General features: G+C 47.6%; 1 protein-coding gene across 2 annotated transcripts in view; it reads left to right on the top strand.

The window, feature by feature from the left end:
* The window catches only part of PLEKHA2 (pleckstrin homology domain containing A2), a 56,464-nt gene that overhangs the window by 14,861 nt on the left and 19,754 nt on the right, over positions 1–21,849 (top strand). For both annotated transcript variants that reach the window (XM_045997227.1, XM_045997226.1), the window contains 3 exons: positions 9,921–9,977; positions 15,321–15,369; positions 16,800–16,897. In XM_045997227.1, the coding sequence (XP_045853183.1) occupies positions 9,921–9,977; positions 15,321–15,369; positions 16,800–16,897 (204 nt within the window). The remainder of the gene's footprint in view (positions 1–9,920; positions 9,978–15,320; positions 15,370–16,799; positions 16,898–21,849) is intronic.

The following is a 21,849-nucleotide window of genomic DNA, read 5'->3' as shown; positions in this document are numbered from 1 at the left end:
CCCCGTGTCCGCCGCCTCCTGACGTCTGGGCTCAGCCCTGTGATTGATCCCCGGGACCCTGTGGGAGGTGGATTCAGTAAGTCTTTGCCACCAGGGATTCAGGCGTAGTTGGAGAGATGAAAACAACACCCACAACTGTGGTGCTAAAAATCTCGGTGCACCTTTCTTGTTAGAAAGCCTGTTGTTGTGTTCAGCGGCCCAGATGCCAGCTGTTTGGTTGAAGGAGAAGGGGCTGCCATTTTCCTCTGCAGCTGGCCTTCTAAAAAGATGCAGGGCCTCAAGCTGGGGCCTCAGATGGGAAGTCCTCAGGTCTGGGAGATAAGAGATCAAGAACCTGCCACGAAGTTATTTTGTACATTAGGGAAGTTATTTATCCTCTCTGGGCTATAGGTACTCTAGGTGATTTTTAACATGGCTTTCAACCCCTTAATTCCTGAAACATTCCTAAACGCATATTTGCTGAATGCATAAATACATCCTGTAAATGTATCTCATTCCTCTAACAGTGAGTAGACCAAATCTTTGCCTTCATGGAGCTTACGCTGTAGGTGAGAAGATGGATGATGAAAAAATATGTGGCAGGGAGAGTGGGGCCCCCGTTCTTGGAGGGAGTGGTGCTGGATCCAGATATGGAAGGATGGGTGAGACAAAGCATTACCACCAGTGATTTCCATTTGTAGGGCATTTTACAGGGTTAGATGTGTTTTCACTTACAGTGTCTCCTTTGATCGTTATGCCCCCTGTCCCAGGCAGAGCGGCAGGGGAAGGGGAGGGTATTTCTGTGTGAGGGCAATGGCAGTCATTTGGGAACAGAGGCAGCACCAAGGAGGAAGGTGAGCTTGCCTGGTCAGAGGGGATCTAAGGTCAGGTTCTCCAGAAGAAGATCTCAATCAGGCGCCGAGATGAGGATTTGTGCCAAGTTCTTTCTTTTTCTTTTTCCCAAGATTTTATTTATTTATTTGAGAGAGCGCACGTGAATGGAGGGAGGGGCAGCCTGATGCGGGGCTCCATCCCAGGACCCCGAGGTCATGACCTGACCGCAGTCAGATGCTTAACTGACTGAGCCACCCAGGCGCCCCTGTGCCAAGGTTTTTCTTAAGGAAATGTTCTCCTGGAAACTGTCAAGAGAGCTGGGAAGCAGGACAGGGAAGTAGAGAAAGCTGGACAATGGTCTGAGCTCAAACAGAAGTTGGCAAACGGTAGGCCTCAGCCCAATGCTGCAGTGGGGCTCGAAGTAAGTTAGGCCTCCAGAGTTGTCCGAGAGAGGTGGGCGGGCGTTTGTGTGCCCCACTGGACAGTCCCTGGTTTCGGCTCTATAAACAGCTCCTGAAGCTGGAGGGCTGCCCTCTGCTCACGGGACATACAACAGGTGTGCATTCCAGGGTCAGCCTGCATGGACCAGGTACGGCCCTAGATGTCACACAGAATTTATAGAGTTGATGCAGTAAAGTATGAAATCCAGGTTTTTGATATAGGCAGTGGTGACACCAGACCGATGTGGGATGAAACCCATCAGTTGGAAAGGACCCCTATAAATGGAAAGTTTTGACATTATTGCTTATGGCCACTGATACGGCTAATGCATTTAAAAATATCTGCACACATATAGTCCTTGAACAGAAGCAAACACGGGCTGGACGTCCCTGGAAACGTTACTGTGATATTATGGCTCCAGTACCTGTATTTTAATTTAGTGTTGGTCCCTATCATGAGAGAGGAGATAAAATACCTTAATTACGCTGCTGTGCTTTATGACCGTGGCCTGCAGAGTGACTAACCATGTTCTAGTTGCACAGCGACGTTTATGCTCCACCCTCGTGAGGCCCACTTGGCTAAGCAACTGCAAGACTAAATTATATAGCCCTGAATGAAGGCGAAACAGAAGCATGAAGGTACTATTGCACGAGATGGCTGTTCTTGTCAAATTTACTCTGTAAAGTGAATTTTCTCTCTATTGCCAAAAAGTACTCAGACGCTTTTACTTTCCCAAGGCCATGTTGCAAATTATGGATCATTGTAACATTCAGGTAGATGGTATCTCTCCTGCTAACTCTGGGGCCACAGTGAGAGGCCTTTGCTTTTTTTTTTTTTTTTTTTAAATCTGAAAGCAGTTGTTTCATTAAAAAGAGAAAGGAACTTGAGCTGTGTTCACAAAAAGATGGATATCTGGATATTTTAGTAGAAAGAATACAGAAGCGTGGTAGGAATACCTAAAACATAAATAAATGGATACGAGTTTTGTTGTAAAGGGTAGGTGAAAATTGTATTTTTTTTTAAAATTGTGGGTTTTTTTCAGAAGTTTCCTTGAGTAAAATTTAGCTGAAATCCACCAATATTTAAAAGATTTTTGCAAGGGTGCCTGAATGGCTCCGTGGATTAAGCCTCTGCCTTCGGCTCAGGTCATGATCTCAGGGTCCTGGGATCAAGTCCTGCATTGGGCTCTCTGCTCAGCGGGGAGCCTGCTTCCCCACCCCCCCACCCCTGCCTGCCTCTCTGCCTACTTATGATCTCTGTCTGTCAAATAAATAAATAAAAATCTTAAAAAAAAAAAAAAAGATTTTTGCATCATAGGCTTCACCCGGCCAAAATGCCAAGGATCAGTAAGATAACTTAAAAAAAAAAAAGCCAATACACGCACATGGTACAAAATTCAAAATGTAGGATTGCAGATCTAGTGACCAAGTTCCTAGCTCCCAGTCCTGTCTGCCAGCCACATAGTTGCCTAGTCAGAGGCAGCCGACATTACCAGTTTGTGTGTCTGTCCAGGGTTGTTCTCTGCATATAGCTTAATGAGAATTTCTAGATCTTGAGCGATTGTTTGAGCAAGGTGTTGTTGAGTCATGGATTTTGTGTTATTGGTATATTAACTTTCCACGTAGTCAAATGACTTCAAGGACCAAGTAGACTCTCTGGCAGGCTTTTGTCCATACTTTCTGTTAGAGGCAGGAGGCAGAATTCCTTTGGAAAAATTTCCAAAAGATTTTAAACGACAGGTCTGTACTTTTACCATAATGCAGATTCTGCTAAGGGAAAATTATTACTCAGTTTTTGTTTTTGTTTTTGTTTTTTTTGGAATTAAAATTATGTAGGGATTTGTTGAGAATTGACATAAAATACTACAGTAATTTTGTGTGTTTTTTTAAAACAATCCTCATCTTCTTTATCACAAGACGGCACTTTGTCTAAATTAAAAGGAAGTGAAAACCAAGAGGCACTTTGGGACAATTGTGTTCATAACGCTACTCGGTGTTAAAGTCTAACCAATGAAAGGAGAGGGAAGCTGTGAGATTTAGCCAAGGTTTTACCAATGTGGATCTGTGGTGAAACTGTTCTCTAAGTTTTCTTAAAATTTGCTTTTGGTTTTATTTTTATTAATGTTCGGCTTTGAGATTTCAACCTTTGGTGTTTGATATATTTATTGTATATGTCTTTTTTAATGTATTTATGTAACTATTTATATACAAAAGAATGCCATTTTATTATTCAAATGATGTCTCCAAGGCAGAGCAGGCAGCTGTACATTTCGGAGGGTACATTTAGGCTGCATGTTCGATTTTTGCTCTAGAGCCCATTTTCTTAGTTTGTATCCCTTATAATAATGCAGGACAACTGGATGTGTACTTTAATTAGGGAAACGCCCATTTTTTTGAGCCTTGTGTTCTCATCTGTAAAACAGGGGTAATGATATTAATTATCTCTATCTCTGACATAGTTGCTGTGAAGATTAAATAAGGCAATGTATGTGAAAATGCTTACATAAACTCCGGAGTATTACTGAGATGTCATTTGCTGACAGCGAGGCATTTGTCTTGGGCGTCCTGGAATGTCAGCGGCAATGATGCACAGGGAATAGAGAGGAAGGGACAGATCTAGAGGTCACGTGAAGGAAAAAAATGTCAGGCTCCGTGACTGACAGGAGGGTGGAGGAGAGCAGTTAGAGGGTTAGTGCCAGGCTGACCAGGAGAGAAGGCGGAGCCGCTGGCAGACACACGGCAGTGGCGAATGGAGCCGATTCCAGGACGGAGGGGCCATGACACTGAGTTTGATGCAGGTGTGGAGAGGCTGCCTTGAGCACAGGGGTGAAGGTCTTGGGGTATTGAGTTTGAAGTTTCAGAACCATTTCAGGGGCCAGTAGTTGGAGTCTTGGACCCTGAACATGTCCTGGGGATTATCTAGAGCCCTGACCCTGGACTGTGTCTTTAGGTCACTATCACTAGGACTGGGGGAGGGAATGTGATGGTCACGAGAATTACCCATCATGCAATCCATCCTGGCTGAAGCCAGTGCGGATGCCTGTCAACAGTCAGCAGAGAGGAGCCTTCCAGGTGATAGGATGCAAGCCCTGCACCAACACAGTGGTTCATGATGCAGAGTTGACTTTTCTGGAACGCGAGTGTTGAATGTGTATTTTGACCTAGAGAATGAGGAGAGTAGCCATGGGCATTTCATCCTTCCTCAAGTTAGTAGCAGGAAGTGGAGCTGCAGAATGGAGGGGAGGAGATGTGTTTGATACCAGAGCAACAGGTCAGGCCACTGTCTGGGCCTCCCAATGCCTGGGAATAGCTTGGTTACTTTCCTTCTGTTACTCTCTCATTCTGGGGCGAGGACTGTGGAGTGTGGGGCAGAGGGAATTATGCTCTCCCCTCCATTCCTATCACACAACTCTTCCTAGGTGAGATTTTCTTTTCTGAGAGTCTGTGTCTGGACTCGGTTTCTGGTGGTTTGAGTTGTGGTTTCAGCCTATGGGCAACCATGTTGGCTCATGGCCTAGCTGTGGGATTTCCATAAACAGTCCCTTCCTCCTTCTCCCACTCGTTGACCAGCAAGCTGGTTTTGACTGCCTGATGTGTTCTGCTAGGCACCCCAGGGGGATATGAGAGAAGGTAAGAAAGCATCAGCGTCTTTCCTTCCCCACTTCCACTCCAAATCTCTGGTCTTTCGGAGTTTGGCACCCAAGAGCCAGTTTGACCAGTGCCTGCCCTTCCCAGCTTGGGCAACTGTGGAGAGCCTCCTGCGGTGTAACCCTGCTGGTCCTGCTCCTGTATTTACCTTTCATTGATAATCAACTCTTAGATAATGAGCAGGTCCTTGTACATTTGAAGGATTGTCTCCCAGGAGGTGGCATGGCATAGAGGGAAAGCGTGTGAGATTGGAGAATCAGGAAGGGGTTGGGTTTGAATACTGGCCTGACTGCTCACTGCGTGTGAGCAAGGTGAGCAACCTTGGGCAAGCTGCTTCACCTGCTCAGTTGTTACTTTCTTCATCTGTAATATGGGATTGTTAGGATTAAGTGACAATGTGCAGGAGTACCTAGGAGCCAGGCCTGGTGCAAAATTGACTCTAAATAGACATCAGTTTCCTTTTTCCTTCCTCAAACTGTGCTTTGCTGAAGCGCTAGATTTGATGGTGGGAGTCACAAGCTCTGTCTTTATTCAGCTCCTTGAGGAAGTCATTTCCCCACCTTGAGTCTTAGAGGACTCCTGTGGCAAATGATAAGGGATCACCAGAACCCTTTAGTGTTGTTGCTCTGTGAATTTATGACTCTGTAGTTAGTCGTTTCTGTACTCCTCATTACTCTCATTAGAAGACGGGAAAAGGAGTAGGAGACATTCCTAGGGTAAAATTTTCTATTTCGACAAGAGATAATGTGGCTTCTGGAAAAAGGCTTACTACGGGAGGTCTGTCACATCTCTGTGTGGGCCTCTTGGCTCCTTCCTTGGTGCTGGAAAAGCATAAACCCTACGCTTGCCCCTCATGGGTAGCAGAAGCTTCTTAGAGGCCCTTGGTGCAGAAGAACACATGAGCAAAAAGCAAGGTGTTGGCAGTGTCTTCATAAAAGAATGGGAACCTGCCCTGTGCCCTGCATTGTTTCAGAAAATTGAGAATGCTCCTGAGTTATAGACTTACTCACATCCAATGGTTGCCAGCCGCACGTGGCGCTGGAAGCCCCTTTCCCTCTGCCTGCCGTGGGCCTGCCCATCCCTTCCTCCCTGTTTATTGCTGCTGCAGCAACCAAGGTCGCCCTGTGTGCTGCTGCTGGGTGTGGCTTTCTCACCAGCTGGCATCTCTGTGCAGAGTCAGCAGGACCAGCCCAAGCGTGCCGCGGGGGTCCTCAAAACGGGCAGCACCGTGGAATCACTGGGGCGCTTGAAAAACATGCAGGTTCCTGGGCCCTGTCCTGGATCAGTTAGATCCCTGGGAGTGAGGCGTGGATGCGAATTCGTGTGAAAATATCTGCAGGTGGTTCCCATACACTGCCTTCCCACCGGCCAGCCTTGCCTTCCCTTCCCATCTGCTCAGATGTTCTTATGTCGGAGGCGTCCCAGGCCTCTCCCCAAGCCCTTGACACTCTCGTCTTGCTGGGGCTCGGTCCTTTTATGCCCCTCCACCCGATTCCTGTCGCTCAGGAACCCTGCCTGAGGTCGTGGTAACTGTAAAATCAAGCGACAGCCCAGTTCAAAACATGAACAAATCTTTCAAAGAAAGATGGTTTGCCAGTGGTGGACGGGAGGTCTTCGGTACTGAGTGTAGCAGGATTTTTGGGACTGGTCTGCGAACTTAACTACTGTGCAAATAGCGTTTTTGCTTAAAAATTGAGGAGTCCAAGGGCGCCTGGGTGGCTTGGTCGGTTAAACGTCTGACTCCTGATTTCTGCTCCAGTCATGATCTCCGGGTCCTGGGGTGGATCCCTGCTTTGGGCTCTGTGCTCAGCAGGGAGTCTGCTTGGATTCTCCCTCCTTCTCCTTCTGTCCCCCACCCCAACTCGTGCACACGTGCTCTCTCTCCCTCTCTCTCAAAATAAATAGATCTTTAATTAAATAAATAAAATTGAGGCGCCTGCTGTAGAGAGGAATAAGATTCTACTCATGTCCTCAATGTGCTTAAAATCTGGTAAGAACAGACTTAACTTCGCAGAAAAGTATACGCCAATACAGAACCAAGGGCTGGACTTTGTCATGCAGAGCAGTTGTTCTCAGACTTGGGCCTGTGTAGGGATCCTTTGGGAACATTTGAAAAATGTGCATGTTCTGACCATGTTCCATTTGACTATGATTCAGTGTTTTTTGGGTGAGGTCTGAGCCTGGGCCTTTTGCAAACATGCTCCCCGGGAGAGTGTGATGCACACCACAGCTGGAGCAGGATGGGTGTGCAAGGATTCAGAGAGGGGGGGAGGCCAGGGACAGACTGCAGCCCAGAGACGCTTTGTGAAGGTGGATCCTCTTGTCGGTTCCCTGGAGGTCGAGACTGGCCGTGTCCTGGAGTGGCCGCTTGCCTAGGCTTTGACACCCTGCCCCGCCTCAGGTGCTGTTTGTTTCTTGGCGTTCCCCGCCGGATGACTGGCTGCCGAGGTCTCCAGCTCAGACATGCTGGTACATTCTTCCTTGACCAGGAAGTTTCTGCCTGGGGCTGCCACCCTGGCAGCGAGCTGTCACCATGAATCTCCCAGGTCCAGTAATTGGAGTGGACAATGAGCCATCACTCTGGATCAAGGCTCTGGGATCCTGGGGCTATTTTCTCCTGTCATTCCTCTCCCCCTGGGTGGGGAGGAAGTTAGGGGAGGAAACTGCATTTATAGACACTCGTCATATTTTCCTAGCTTCTCATGGTGGAGAGGGAGGTACATGTGAGCCTAGGGGCGGACTGTGGGGTGGGTAGTGGGTGAGGGGGGTGAAGGCGCCCCCCGCCCCCAGGTAACTGGTCAGGAGAGCTGCTCCTATGTCTTTCTGCAGTGGGAGAGCTAAAGGGGGGGATGGGGGGAGAGGGTGAGAAGGGTGGGGGGAGGTGGGGAATGGGACAGAGGGTGGAGCAGCCCTGGAGGGCAGATAGGATGAAGTAGTTGATCTGACCCGCTCATCTCTGTCATTACGTGTGGGTTAGTGTCCGAATGGTTCCCCAAATTCCACTTCATCACTCTTAATATCAGATAGGGCTCCGGAGGCCTTTGGGCTGTGGTTTGGGGTGATGAGAGTGAGTTGTGCAACACCAGCCCTGAGACTTGGCCTCTGCATCTTGTAATTAGCGTCGTCGTGGGTCGTGGGTCGGGAAGAGGAGCTGCCATGGGCTAGGCTCTCCTTATGGATTTTCATGTAATCCTCACAACCACCCAAGGAGGGTTTACTGTCCCCCTTTTATAGGCAGAGAAACTTGCCTGCAGTCACAGGGCGATAATGTCACAGCTAGAATTCCAGCAGCTCAAGCTTTTAAGATTTTATCATGCTGCTTCAAGCGCATTGGGTTGAAGTCAGATGACCTGAGCTTTGTAGTTCAAGTTCTGCCTCCAATTATGTGACCTTGGACCAATCCCCTCACTCACAACGCCCCTCCCTTTCGTCCAGTGCCAGATGGGGGCTGGGAGTGGGCCAGGTGCTCCATGTCCCGCAGAGGCTGGTGGCTGTGTGGTCCTTGGAGGCAGCCTTACTCTGTGCGGAGCTGTCTGCCCAGAGCCGTTCTCGTTCTCCTTGGGGCAGTGGCGGTTGCTCAGTGGCCTTTTGGAGTGCCTGTGGCTCCTTCGTGGACTCTGATTTAGGGGTGCAGGGCCTATCTCTCCTTATAGAGGTGTCCTTAAAAGTTAGCAAAATGCAATCACTGTATATCTGAAAAAAATGTGTAAATCAGATCATCCATATTTGGAATTCTAATCTGACTACCTGAAGGCAGCATTTAGATTTATGGCCTCATTTGTTAAGAAAAAAAGGGGGGGATAGGAGGCAACACATCCTTTCTGAATTTCTTAGTCTACAATTTAAGGGCTCTGAGACTCCTTTAATCGTGGTATCGTCCCCATCCATTTTCTTGTGTGTAGAAAATTTCACATATTGCATTTGCTTCAAGTAATGTATGTTAATTTAGATCATCGGGCCTAGAAGGGCTCTTCCCTACTGTCTAAAATACTTCTTAAGGGCAGACTCCTGGAATGACAGGTCATTTCACTGCTAATCTTTTCGTAAATTTACTAAATTCTCCTTATTCAAGATTTGTTTCCCTTATTGCTTTGAGATAACCCCCAATAACTGGGGGCGTCAAGATTATCCTCTGAAGCTTCTGCAGCTACTTAAGGGGCACAGGTTCTTAAGGGGAGTCCATCAGGGAGTAGATTTTCCAATTTATAAATAAGAAATTTCATGGCTGAGGTTTCTAATCTTGTTCATTTCTTTGGTATGCTGTCATCCCTGTGTCTTCATTGCTTCGTTTCTGACAGTGGAGAAATAAGCAAGCCAGGGAGATTGTGCTAGGACAGAATATTGCCCGACCAGGTGCCTATGGGTTTCTTGCTGTTTTACTAGGACATTTATTTAGTGTTTTATGGCATACAGACATCATTCTAGTTGGTATTCATAATAATCCTGTGAAATAAGCTAAACAGCTGGATTTTTAAAAAATTTCTGTGTTGTGTGAATATGTACCCTGTTTATTACAAAAAGAATTTGAAGTGGCATAAAGCAGGACCAAGCCAACAAGGAGACCAGAGCCATCAGGAAAGAAAAAAATCTAATAGCTAATACTTGTTGAGAGTCATCTGTGTACCAGGGACGATTGCAAGTGCCCTTAAATGTATTTACTCATCCTTATGACTGCCTTGTGAGGTAGGTACCGTTAGTATTTCTGTATTTTTACAGAAAGGAAAACTGAGGCATAGTGGTTAAGGAACTTACTCACTCAGATGGTGGAGCTCACACTTCTAACCACCATCCTAGAAGACACCCCTCTGTAGTAAGGCCAAGGATAACGTTTGTGTCAACATAACCTTTGTAAGAATGATCACCATTTTACGGAGGAGAGTGAACTAAAGAACGTGGGTAAGTGGCGTGCTCAAGGTTGCAAAGCCAGGACTAGCGTCTTGGTCTTCTGTCTCTTAGTGCTGTTTCCAGTGCCTCACATAGCATCACGCTTCTTAAAAATGAAAAATGTGTGTCTTTCAGAACCTGGCCATGGGGGCAGGAGCCGTTGGATCTTTGCAGCTGACCTACATCTCGAAGGTAATGTCCGCCTGGAGCTCTGGGGATTCACGTCCTCTAAGTAGGTTTAGTATCTAAATGAGAAATGTCAAATTCTTCGGGCATTAGCATTTGTGTGTGTTGCCTGGGCAGTGAAGTGCTCCCCTGTCCTCCCTTTGGAAGTTTTGCTGCTGACCGGCGCTGGGTGGAGTGAGGTTAGCAGGTTCTTGGAGGGTGAGCCTGAAGCCTCTTACTCGGGGGACGCAGTGGTCAGTGATGCTCCCAGCTCCTGCCAAAGAGGACTAGGTGCTGGGGTAGGAGTCGGGCATGACGTTTTATTGTCATTGGGGCAAAAAGTACCAAACAACTGCAAAACCCCAGTGACTAGAAAAGATTCTCCTAAAGGGTATTGTTCTGCAGGAGCAGCTCACAAAGGGTGGGGACAGGATGACTGGAGGGAAGGCTAGGAGAGCCCCGGGAAGGCACTCCATTGTGCCAGGGAACTGTTCAGCAGCCAGATGACTGCTGGAGAGCCTGGCAGGCAGGCGGACAGGCCACCCCTAGTCGGTTAGTGCAGACAGAGAAAGAGCAGCCCCTCTCTGGAGCTGAGACAGCGGGGTGGGGGTGTGGAGAGAGACCGAGGGCTGGTTGGTGATGCCCACACGGAGCTGCGGCACTGAGCTGCTTTCAGCGGCCCACCCCCGCCCCCGGAGCAGGCTCCACTGCTGACCTGTGATGCAGCAGAGATAAAAAAGGCTGGGGATTTAGAGCCTCGCCAGAAAGAGGAACTCTTTGTCCAGTGAGAAGAGCCAGGTGGCACCCAGCCAGCACGAAGGTTCCGGAAGTCCTGTTCTCCCCACGCACCCTTCATATCAGGCCTCTTGGGGATCTCTGCTTCCTTGTCCATGTTCTCCCACCCCCAGAGGTTGAGACAAGGTGGGGGCACCCTGAGCTGAGTGACCGCCGGCTTTCCATCACAAGCTTTGGGAACCCTCGTGTCCAGCCGCCTGTCGCAGCTGGCTGGGGCTGGTTTGGAGGTGGCAGCCGCCACAGGGGCTGGAGGCAGAGCTAGCTGGCACTGCTGGGCACAGAGGCAGAAGATGCAGGGCAGGGTCTGAGTGGATTAGAGAGAGGAGATAATGACCTCAGGGGAAGGGGGCAGGGCTTAAAGGGAAGCTTTGCTAGCGCAGCTGTGGGCAATTTGTGCTTGCCTTGTGGTGAGAGATGTGGCTGCCTCTGGGGCTGGGCGGGCCTGGGCCTTCCCCTCTCTTGTTCCGTCTTGGTGGGGGCTCATGAGGTCTTTTTCTAGGAGGTTTGGAGGAGTAGAATCAGAGAGGCGGAGTAGAGAACCTCATTATTAGTGAAACTCCAAACCTCCTGTTGAAGAGAGTTTGGTTTGGTGGGAGACTTTTTTCTTTCTTTTCTTTTTTTTTTTTTTTAGTTGGGGGAAGAGTGAATACCATCTCCTGCTGAAGCACGATTTATAAATGCAGCTCAGATGAGGGTTTTTAGAATTCTCAGCTTTGGAAGCCGTCTCATTTAGAAAGGATGGACCTGCTTCTTAGCCCTTCTGGAGAGATGCAGGCCTGGGTGGGTGTTTTTGCAAAACCCGCAGCTGCCCCCAGGGGTCAGGTTACATGGAGCAATGAGCCTTTAACTCCTACCTGACCCAGTGCCAGAAAGCAGGGGTTTTCCCAGAAACCCATTTAGCGGTCCACTGGCATCAAATTCAGCATTCCAGCTTATTTCTTGTGAACCTGTGGGTAGTCCCTCCCAGAGGAAAGCATTTCACCATGTGTCGACCTGGCTCACTGTGTGCGTGTGGTCTCTGCGCAGGGGTGCTGTTCTGTCGCTCCTTCTTGAGGGCGTGTGTTGGGACGATGAGTTCCTTCAGAAAGGCCGACAGAGGTGAAAGTCCTTGACTTGATGTCTTCCGGGGCACTGATGGCAGCAGAACCAGGTTTGGGCAAACTGGAAAATGACGGAAGGTGGGCTTGGTGCCACCACCTTCCCGCCTTGCCTGATGGCTCTTCTCTTCTATACAGCCAGCCCCTGTGTCCCATCCCCGGCCGTGTCCCGCTCTGTCAGGGCCTTGCCCTCAGTTAGTTATAAGGAAGACCTTCCGAGAACACTGGTTCTTAACCTCTCGTGGTAGTGGTGGTGGTGGTGGGGTGTGGGGAATTGGTGGTCACAGATCCTTTTGAGTGCTGGGTGAAGAGCATGGACCCCAGGTGAGGTATGTATGTGTGTACAACACTGGTTTTGCCTGTAATTTCGGGGCTCATTGACCTCCTGAAGCTGGTCCAGAGACCACTGCTTAGAACCCTTCCAGTCATTCTGTGTAGTTGATCGCGGCTTCCTCTGCTCTTGATGCCATCTCATGGGGCAGGGGCGCTGGGACACTGGGGCAGAGCTACCCCAGAGCTTCAAGACCTTCTGCTGCTGCTGCTGCTCCTACCAGAGGGGCCCCAGCTCCACTTCCGGCCAGGGGCAGACAGGATGGGGCTGGCTAGCAGTGCCCTGCCACTGATGAGTTTGCTGCTGCTGTGGTCTGCGTTTGATCTGATAAGAGCAAGTTCCTGAGAGTCTGTTGAGCTGTAGAGTGGCCTTGTCTGCGTCACTCTCTGGTTGACCCGTGCCCATTCCGCCCCTCACATCCTGACCTCCTCTCACTGCTTGCATAACTCAGGACCCACCAGTCAACCACGGCTACACAGCTACTTAACTGTGGCCACCTCCGGCAGGCGGATGGTAGCACTTGGGCGCCCTCCCTGTAGCTGATCTGTGAGACATCCTTTTTCAGGATCCCCTGATCCTTCACTACATCCGAAGGAGGCTGCACAGTCTGGTCTGATCACCAGCGTGGGGCGGGGTGGAGGCCTGAGGGCTTACACTTCCCAGGGGAAGAGGGATTCTGCCGCCACGGCCCCCAGGATATCAGGGGGAGGCCAGAGCTACCTTTCCATAGTAAATGAGGCCCATACCTCGGCCCTTCTCCCCGAGGGACACAGCCCAGTTAGATAGGATTTCATTTTCCTCTTTTGCCATTCTGTGATGATAAGAAGGAAACAGGTAATTGCACTCTGGTCCTTCTAATTGGGAAGCTGATCAGAGACACTGAGGGTCTTACCCTTGCTAAACGGCCCACAGGGCGGAACTAGGACTGATGTCTGGTTGATTCAGCAAGGAGCTAGCTGCTTTGCCAACTAATGCTTCTGTGGTTGGGCCTGAGGCAAATTATAGGTGTGCATGTATGTAATCTCCGATGTCCCCTGACTGAAAACTGAAAACGGACTATAAAAACAAATGAAAAGCCAGGTGATCACTTAGGTTGTTGTAATAAGCATGCTGGAACATTCCCTCAGTATAGGCTGCTAAAAAGTTGTAGTCACTGTGGACCATTTGTCATCCAACCTGGTGAAAAGTCTCTGCCTGTGGTGCTTTCTCTGGTCAGTGATAAATGTCAGTTTCTGGGAGAAAGGGGTGAGCCTTTGGTGAGCCTAAGGGGTGAGAGGCTTACGAGCCTCTCATAAGCCAGTGAGGGTGTGAGTGCCCAGCTTTTCACAGCCATTCTAAAGCTTACAGTAGGAAGGAAGCCATGAGACAGGTAGGTTCTGAGGGTCAGCCTGCTCTCTGCTGGTCAGAGCTACATGAGAACTGAGGGCAGGCCACGCAGGTGTTCTGGGCACAAGGGACCTGCAGGAGGAACGAGGGTGCCGAGGGAAAGAGCCAGAAATTGAGTCACTGACAGATCAGGACATCGGACACAAGCAGCATAACGGTGTATGGTACGGTTCCGATGGAATCCTAGGATCCAAAACCCAAAAACCAAGGTGGCACAGGGACCAGAACTTACGGGGTCATGGAGCTCTGGGGAGTGGGTTCTGGGGGTGGTGAAGACATGCCTGATTTTGGGTAGTCTGTGAGGTGGGCTCACCTTTGCCTGAGTTTTTATGTTATTTTAGGACCATTGAAAGGCTCTCTTTAGGCCGTAAGCCTCCACATCACATCATGGTGAACAGATCAGAATATAACCATATCCCTCATTAAATAGAATTGGCTGTAAAATATTCGAAAGGATTTTAGTCATCTTATTTCTGGAATAATTTGGCTGAGTAACTCATTTAATTCGCGATTGGCTATATTTCTCAGCAATTACCTTGCATATCCAAAGATTCTTGTGAACTAAGAAAATCAAAGCTACTAATTATTTTCAAATGTGATGAGATTTTTGTGACTGTTTAACGAAACATTAATGAAGTCTACTTAATGTGACATCTTGTTGTAGGCACTTAAAATCCTTGTCGAAGAGGTTGGTAGAATGTTATGTAGATATTAGTGATTTATTTATTGATGTTGAGTATGCTATGTTTATCTTGTATGTTGGAGGGCAGACCTTTTTTTCAGGTCTCATACAGTAGGAGAAAGCCCTTGCTTGGAAAGGGAACTGAGAGAATGCTGTCCACAGGGGGATTAGGAGAATGTGGGACTAGTTCCTAATAGCGTCTTGGGGGAAGGTGCCTCCTTCGCAGTCCCAGGTATAGTGGTGGAGACCTGTTCCAGGGCGTTCAACTGAACTCCATCAAGCGCAGTCCCGTCTTGGCATAGGGGGGTTATGATTTGTTTTCCCTTATTCATTCCGCATGTTTGAACCAGAGTGAGTTAGGTTCACCTGTGTACATACTCAGGAGTGTACATGCAAGGGATGGGATTGAAGAAACAAGATGAGATAACACAATGGGAGCTATAAAACTATTTCTACTTTCTTCTCTTCCCTTCCCTTAAATGCATAGGTATGCTCTGATTCCTTGAGCACCCTCCTATTTTCAGGATTAAGCAGTCAGGGTAGATAGAAAAGGACATTGGCATGCTGCCCGACCTTCCTGTGAGCTCTAATTGGAAACTGTGTATTTGTAGCTGTCCCACCTTTCATTTGGAGAACAGTTTAGGGAGGGGGTCAGTGGTTGAGAGAGAGGGCTGGGGTCTTCCTAGTGTGAATAGGCCACGTTCGGGTTGTGTGGTCCAAAGAGAATTTTGTTGGAGTGGGTGGCTTTCCAAAGTGTGTTTGCAAAGAAGATGAAGGCAGACAGCCAGGTAGTGGTTATCCCTTGAGGGGTGGGGATGGAATTCTTTCAGGGAGGGGCACACAAAGGACATCTAAGGGATAAGACTGGTAATGTCCTATTTCTTAATCTGGAGGGTGAGTACAGCGTTTCCACTTCATTACTATTGTTTAGAATGTTTATATCTGTATATACTCTTTTTTTTTATACTCTTCTTTTTTGTGTGGAAAATTTCACAGCCCCCCTCTCAAAAAAACATTGAAAAAAATGCTTTACAACCATCTTAGGAAACTGTTCTTTTTTTGTTTTTTATTTGGTTTAGGTGAGCATAGCTACACCGAAGCAGAAACCCAAAACTCCATTTTGCTTTGGTAAGTACTGAACTGGGGGCTGGGTTTTCTGAACAGTCCTGAGGCAACTTCCTCTTCGTGTGGAGACAGTCCTGTGATCACATGTGACTTGCTCCCTGCGTGTGTGAGTGACTTCAGTCATGGCGACGTGCCTACGTCTCCAGCGATACCGCTTTCCTTGGTCTCGCTGGGAAGATAGTACCGGAAGGCGGAGGTACAGGAACCAGAGATGGTTCCGTTTTCCTGACCCCGCAGGGCAGGGTCCAGGTATCTACTGGTCGTTTCTGGGAAGCCTCCTCTCAGACGTAGCAGCCGTGCACTCAGGAAAGGTGGAGATGTGGGGGAATTGGGGGAACAATAGAAAAGGAGTATCCTGTTGAGTGTCTCGGCACTGGCACATGAGTGCCAGAGTTGGGAGTGACACAGGAAGCAGAGTCACTCAGTGGATGCCCCTACTCATTAAATCATCCGTCGTTATTTGGCGCCTACTGTGTTCTCGGTAGTGTACTAAGTGCCACAAACAGATGCTAACAAGTAGTTTCTCTTGTTTATGTGGGTGGTTCTGCATGTCAGCTCCATGAAGCGGGGCTGTCCCTTTGTTTTGTCACTGCTGTATCCCCAGCACATACAGCCGTTCCTGGCCCATAGTGGATGCTCAGTAATATTTGTTGGATGAGTGAATGAACTAATGAATTCTCTGTCTACCTGGCAATACTCGCCTCCTGTAGTTCTGACTAATTTATGCCAGGAGAATAAGGTGGTCACTGAGCTGTCTTCTCTCCCAACTTCGTGTTGGGTCCGGCTTCTTTGGTGTTCTCGTTGTCCCATTTCTTTCAAGTGTCATTGCTAAGCTCAGAAATGACTATCTCAGATTTTGTGGTCAGCAGATCTAAACAAGATAAGTAATGAACGCAGGAGTAAAATGATTGACTTCATAGAGGGTTCAGAGGAAAGAACAGGTTGAGAATGAGGTCAGGGTCACAGATTTGATCTCAGGCAAACTTTGTTCCATTTCCCAACCACAGGCAAGACTCTTAAGCCAGGGCAGTTGTGCCAGTGGAAACAAGGAGCACTGGGTCCAGAATTATATATGTACCATCAAGACTCTAAGTCTGTTGGCGCCTCTAGAAAGCAGTTCAAGCTCGTTTCTTGTTGAGGGCAGACTAGAAGCCTCATCCCTGTACAACAGCACATGAAGGGGGTGGTTAAAACATGAACAACAGGTGTTGTTCTCATGGCTAATGGAACAATTCAAACTTCCAGAGAGAGAACGGCTGCAGCCTGCTGCTTCCCAGATGCGCATGCCGCTGACTTTGCGCCGTGGCGGATGCCTTTGCTCTGTGCAGACCTCCACCTTGCTACTTCAGGCACCTGAGTTTTGATGGCGTCTTTTTGTCCTGCATGTGTTCTGACCTGGGTTTTTCTCTCTTCTTCCCCCATGACTATTGCAGTCATCAATGCCCTCTCTCAGAGGTATTTTCTTCAAGCTAATGACCAGAAGGATCTGAAGGACTGGGTGGAAGCCCTGAACCAAGCCAGCAAGATCACCGTACGTATGAGTCCTTCTTTCTGGAGGGACTCAGTGCCTCTCTTCAGCATGTGACCTCTTTGGGGTGGGGAGACGCTCAGCCGACAGCAGGGGCTTTCCCAGGAGCCTGTTGAGACCCGGTTCCCCCTACCTCTTCTTACACCTTGGCTGACTAACCACAAGTTGAACTGAGAGTTTGAGTTTGAATCAAGTTCAAGGGGAAGTGTATGGAGCGTCCCCGTTGTGCTTCCTGGGAGGGCTCCTGGTGAGTTGTGTTTTAGGTCATTCTGGCATGCTGATTCAGAACGTGGTGGGATTGGAAAAGGGATTGCTGACTATGAGAAGCAGAGTAAAGGGAAAAGCATATAAAGAGGGAAGTCAGAACTTTTTACTGGCTTGGGAGTGGGGTGGGGGGTACTCTTCTTCCTTTAAGAGGTTGCCTGGGGGTCAGTCCAGTCCATCCACCAACCCGTCCTAGAAAAGCCTTCCATTTGAAAGCATCACTGAGCTGGTTCACAGACTGTTCTTTGAATATTCTCATTTTCTTTGACTTGGCTGGTGAACTCCTTTCTTCTTCCTTAGAAATACAGAAGAGGGAAAGGGTAGGAAAGAGAAGAGGGAAGACTTTATGTTTGGAAAAAAACTAGACCTTCCATCGACAGTAGGCAGACTTGTGGCATGCAAGCCGTGGTTTGTATGCTGAGAAGGTTGATACTCTTTTAAAATTTATTTTTATTTATTTATTCTAAGTTTTTATTTTAATTCCAGTTAGTGTACAGTGTTAGATTAGTTTCAGGTGTACAATACAGTGATTCAGCACTGCCATATGTCACCCTCTGCTCGTGCTGACTAGTGCACTCCTTCCTCTTCATCCCGTTTCCCCAGCCCCCACCTGCCTCCCCTCTGGTAGCCATCAGTTTGTTCGTTATAGTTAAGAGTCTGTTTCTTGATTTGTCTCTTTCATTCCCTGCTTTCCTTTGTTGTTTTGTTTCTTAGATGCCACATATGAGTGAAATCATACGGTATTTGTTTTTCTCTGGCTTATTTCCCTTAGCATAATACTCTGTAGCTCCATCCATGTCATCCCAAATGGCAAGATTTCATTCTTTTTAAAAAGTTCTATTATTTTATTTTTTAAAGATTTTTTTTTATTTGGAGAGAGAGAACAAAAGTGGGGAGTGGGGGAAGAGACAGAGGGAGAGGGAGAAGCAGATGCCCTGGTGAGCAGGGAGCCCAACATGGGGCTTGATCCTAGGACCTGGAGATCATGACCTGAGCCGAAGACAGATGCCTAACCAACCGAGCACCCAGGTGCCCCAAGATTTTATTCTTTTCTATAGCTGAATAATATTACATTATGTGTGTGTTATACATATACATATATGTACATATTCACACATATTTACATATATACATATATATTATATATCTATGTCTATATCTATATCACTTCTTTATCCATTCATCAGTCAGTAGACACTTGGACTATTTCCATACCTTGGCTATTAAAAATAATGCAGCTATAAACATAGGGGTGCATGTATCCCTTTGAATTAGTGTTCTTGTTTCTTTGGGTAGATACTCAGTGGCTCGATTGCTGGATTGTAGGGTAACTGTATTTTTAACTTTTTGAGGAACTTGTTTTCCAGAGTGGCTGCACCATTTGCATTCCCACTAACAGTGCAAGAGGGTTCCCCTTTCTCCATATCCTTGCCAGCACTTGCTGATTCTTGTGTTGTGGATTTTAGCCATTCTGACAGGTGTGAGGTGATCGCCATTGTAGTTTTGATCTGCATTTCCCTGATGATGAGTGATGAGCATCTTTCCTGTGTCTCTTGGCCATCTGGATGTCTTCTTTGGAGACATGTCTGTTTGTGTCTTCTGCCCATTCTGTAATTGGAAGATTGATTTTTCTGTATCAAACAGTCAGAAATGCTTACATTCTAGTCATTCCTGATAGTAACCATTATGTACTGGGGCAGATTGTTCTCCCAAATACCTCAGGGTTTCTGTGAATAAATTAATAGAAGAAATCGGTACACCTATCCAACTCTTGTGATGCCAGACCCAAGCAGAGAACAATTGAGTTATTGAGGTGGTCTTGTTATTTTGACAAACCTTGGGAAACCCAGGAAAAGAGGGAGAACTGAGGGGAGGGATGGAGGTTGTAGCTAACTCACATGCCTTTGCTTGTGCACATGACTCTGCAGTGCTGAGCTTAGTACAGAATTTCTTCTTCCACGGTGGGGTCTTCACCCTTCTGTGTCTAATACAGTTTTGGAGTCCCTTTCAATGTCTGATACTTTATTCTCTTTCAGCCTTGCCTCCTAGCTTTCCTCTTCTGTCCATGTCCGGTACACTGGGCTACCCAGCCTGTGAGGTTGTGGGGGCCTTTTAGCCCCTATAGGGTTGCTCTAAGCAGCGAGTTCCCCTTGCCTCTTTTCTGGCCCCGCGGAACAAAAGTTATAAGCCACAGGAGTGGGAAGGAATGTGGTGGTGCCCAGAGGATAGGGATCCAGAGGCTTGCTGGAATGTCAGAGCCTGCTGCAGGGTCTCCATTGTCTCCACGATCCCCCTTCCTTTCCTTGGCTTGGTTCATACATCTCTTCACTCCTGCCAGAGGTCCCATGGGATAGAAGGAAGAGGAAGGGCACTCTATCTCCTCATCTGTTTGTGCCCTGGAAGGGTTTACTCCTTTCTCCACTGCCATATCATCCTGTATCTCGAGTCCTTCCTCAGGGAGACCAGAAAGAGGGAGGATGTGGGGCTGGACACCACGCCGATGGCATGCACACTCACTTTAGGGCACCCTATATACACGTGAAGTATCGGGCACTTTGGGGGATACAGAGATGAAAGACAGAACAGATAATGTATTGAGCCAAGTTTTCACATGTGCTATAATTTTCACCCCTCTGACATCACTCCTGTGAGATAAGTGGTTTCATTGCCTTTTTTTTTTTAAGATGAGAATAATGGAAATCAGGGCTGCCCAAAGTCTGGAGGGGAATAAACAGTAGAGCTGACGTTCAAACCCAGGACCTTGTGATTTTCAAGACCTAGAAGAGCTTATGAAAATATTTGAAAAGAGCAGCCATTGTAAATTATGTTGGATCACACACCACTTTTACATGCTTGGCTTCATTGTAGCTTCATATAAAATCCTTAGGTAGGAAGGGCAAGTGTTATTATACCCATTTATAAACAGGGCAGTGGAAATGCCTAGTGATTAAAGTGACTTGTCCAAGGTCAAGGAGCCAGGATGGATCCAGTTTTTCTGCCTACAGATCACTGTCCATTCTGTACTAAGGCCACTGGGTCCTTGTCATTGAAGAAATGATTGACATATGGTATTTAAGGAATTGGATTTTCTCAGAGTATTAGTATTCCTGTATGAGTTTTATGGGACAACCAGAGCAAATGGGTGGCCTCTCTCTCCAGGGGAGAATTCTTCCTTGCCTCTCCCAGCTTCTGGTGGCTCCGGGCAGTCCATGGTGTGCCCTGGGTTGTAGCTGCATTACTGTGTCCCTGTGTCCTCTCTTCTTCTGATAAGTACATCAATCACTGGGCTTTGGGCCCACCCTAAACCAGTATGATCTGATCTTAATTTAAAAACACCTGCAAAAACCCTATTTCTAAATAAGGTCATATTCTGAGTTTATGGGTGGATAGTTTTAGTGGGACATTATTCCGCTTACTACATTTCCCCAAACAGTTGAAATGTTTTGAAAATGAAAAGCAGTAAAAGTAAACCACAGTTCCTTGCCCCATTGGATTATTCCTCATCGCAGTCTAGCCATGCCTGGTGGAAAGTAAGATGAGTCCCTATAATTTAATTTTCTTTCTTTCTTCCCTTTTTTTTTTTTTTAAAGATTTCATTTATTTATTTGTCAGAGAGAGAGAGTACAGGCAGGCAGAGTGGCAGGTAGAGGCAGAGGGAGAAGCAGGCTCCCCGCAGAGCAAGGAGCCCGATGTGGGACTCGATCCCAGGACCCTGGGATCATGACCTGAGCCGAAGGCAGAGGCTTTAACCCACTGAGCCACCCAGGTGCCCCCCCTTATGATTTTCTTAATAACATTTTCTTTTCTCTAGCTTACTTTATCATAAGAATATAGCATATGCTACATAGAACATACAAAATATGTGTTAATTTACGATGTATGTTATCGGTAAGGCTTCTGGTCAATAGTAGACGATTAGTAGTTAAATTCGGGGGGAGTTGAAAGTTATACCCAGAGTTCTGGCTGTGCAGGGGTCAGTACCCTTACCCCCCGCATTGTTCAGGAGTCAACTATACTTTTGTATTTTTGTATTTCTGAAAATTTTAAGTATATGTACTTTGTCGTTTGGTAAGCACGGTGACTCTATGACATACATATTATTACCCTTTTCATTTTCTACACGGGACAGTTTTGGCCTAGAGAGAGGTTCAATGATTGGCTGAAGGTCACTGAGTGAGTTAGGGACAGGTCAGGAGTCAGTACCTTGGGTTCTGAAGTTCATGCTCCCTGAATTCTGTACCGGAGCCCACATGTATCCCCAGTTCCCCGGCCTAGTGTGCGTTCTCCTCCTTATGTCCCTGGTTCCTGTTCCAGCACCTCCTCCCCTGGAGACTGCCTCCAACCACTCCATTTCAAGTAGTTCCCCTCTGTCTGTCTCAGCTCCTGTTTCCTTTCTTTATGGCACTGCTTGCAGTTTGTCATTATTCTCTTTGTTTGGCTCTCCCTTTTTGGTCAGTCTCTGCTGTTAGAATGTCCGTGCCGTGAGGGCAGGATGTGTCTGCTTGCTGTTCTACCGTTGGTCTGCCGTCAGGGAAGGGCTGGCTCATAGAGGGTGTTCAGGCCCGATGTGTGTGTGTAGGTGTGTGTCGAGGCATCTGCTGGCAGAGTTCCTCATATTCAGGTATGGGTCGATGGAAGGGCTGGGAAGAGAGGAGGTCTTACTAGAATTTGTCCCTTTCCCCATGTCTCCC

The sequence above is a fragment of the Meles meles genome, chromosome 2 (genome assembly GCF_922984935.1).
Source record: "Meles meles chromosome 2, mMelMel3.1 paternal haplotype, whole genome shotgun sequence".
In the NCBI taxonomy this organism is placed as follows: Eukaryota; Metazoa; Chordata; class Mammalia; order Carnivora; family Mustelidae; genus Meles; species Meles meles.
This window is presented reverse-complemented; position numbering and strand designations above follow the sequence as displayed.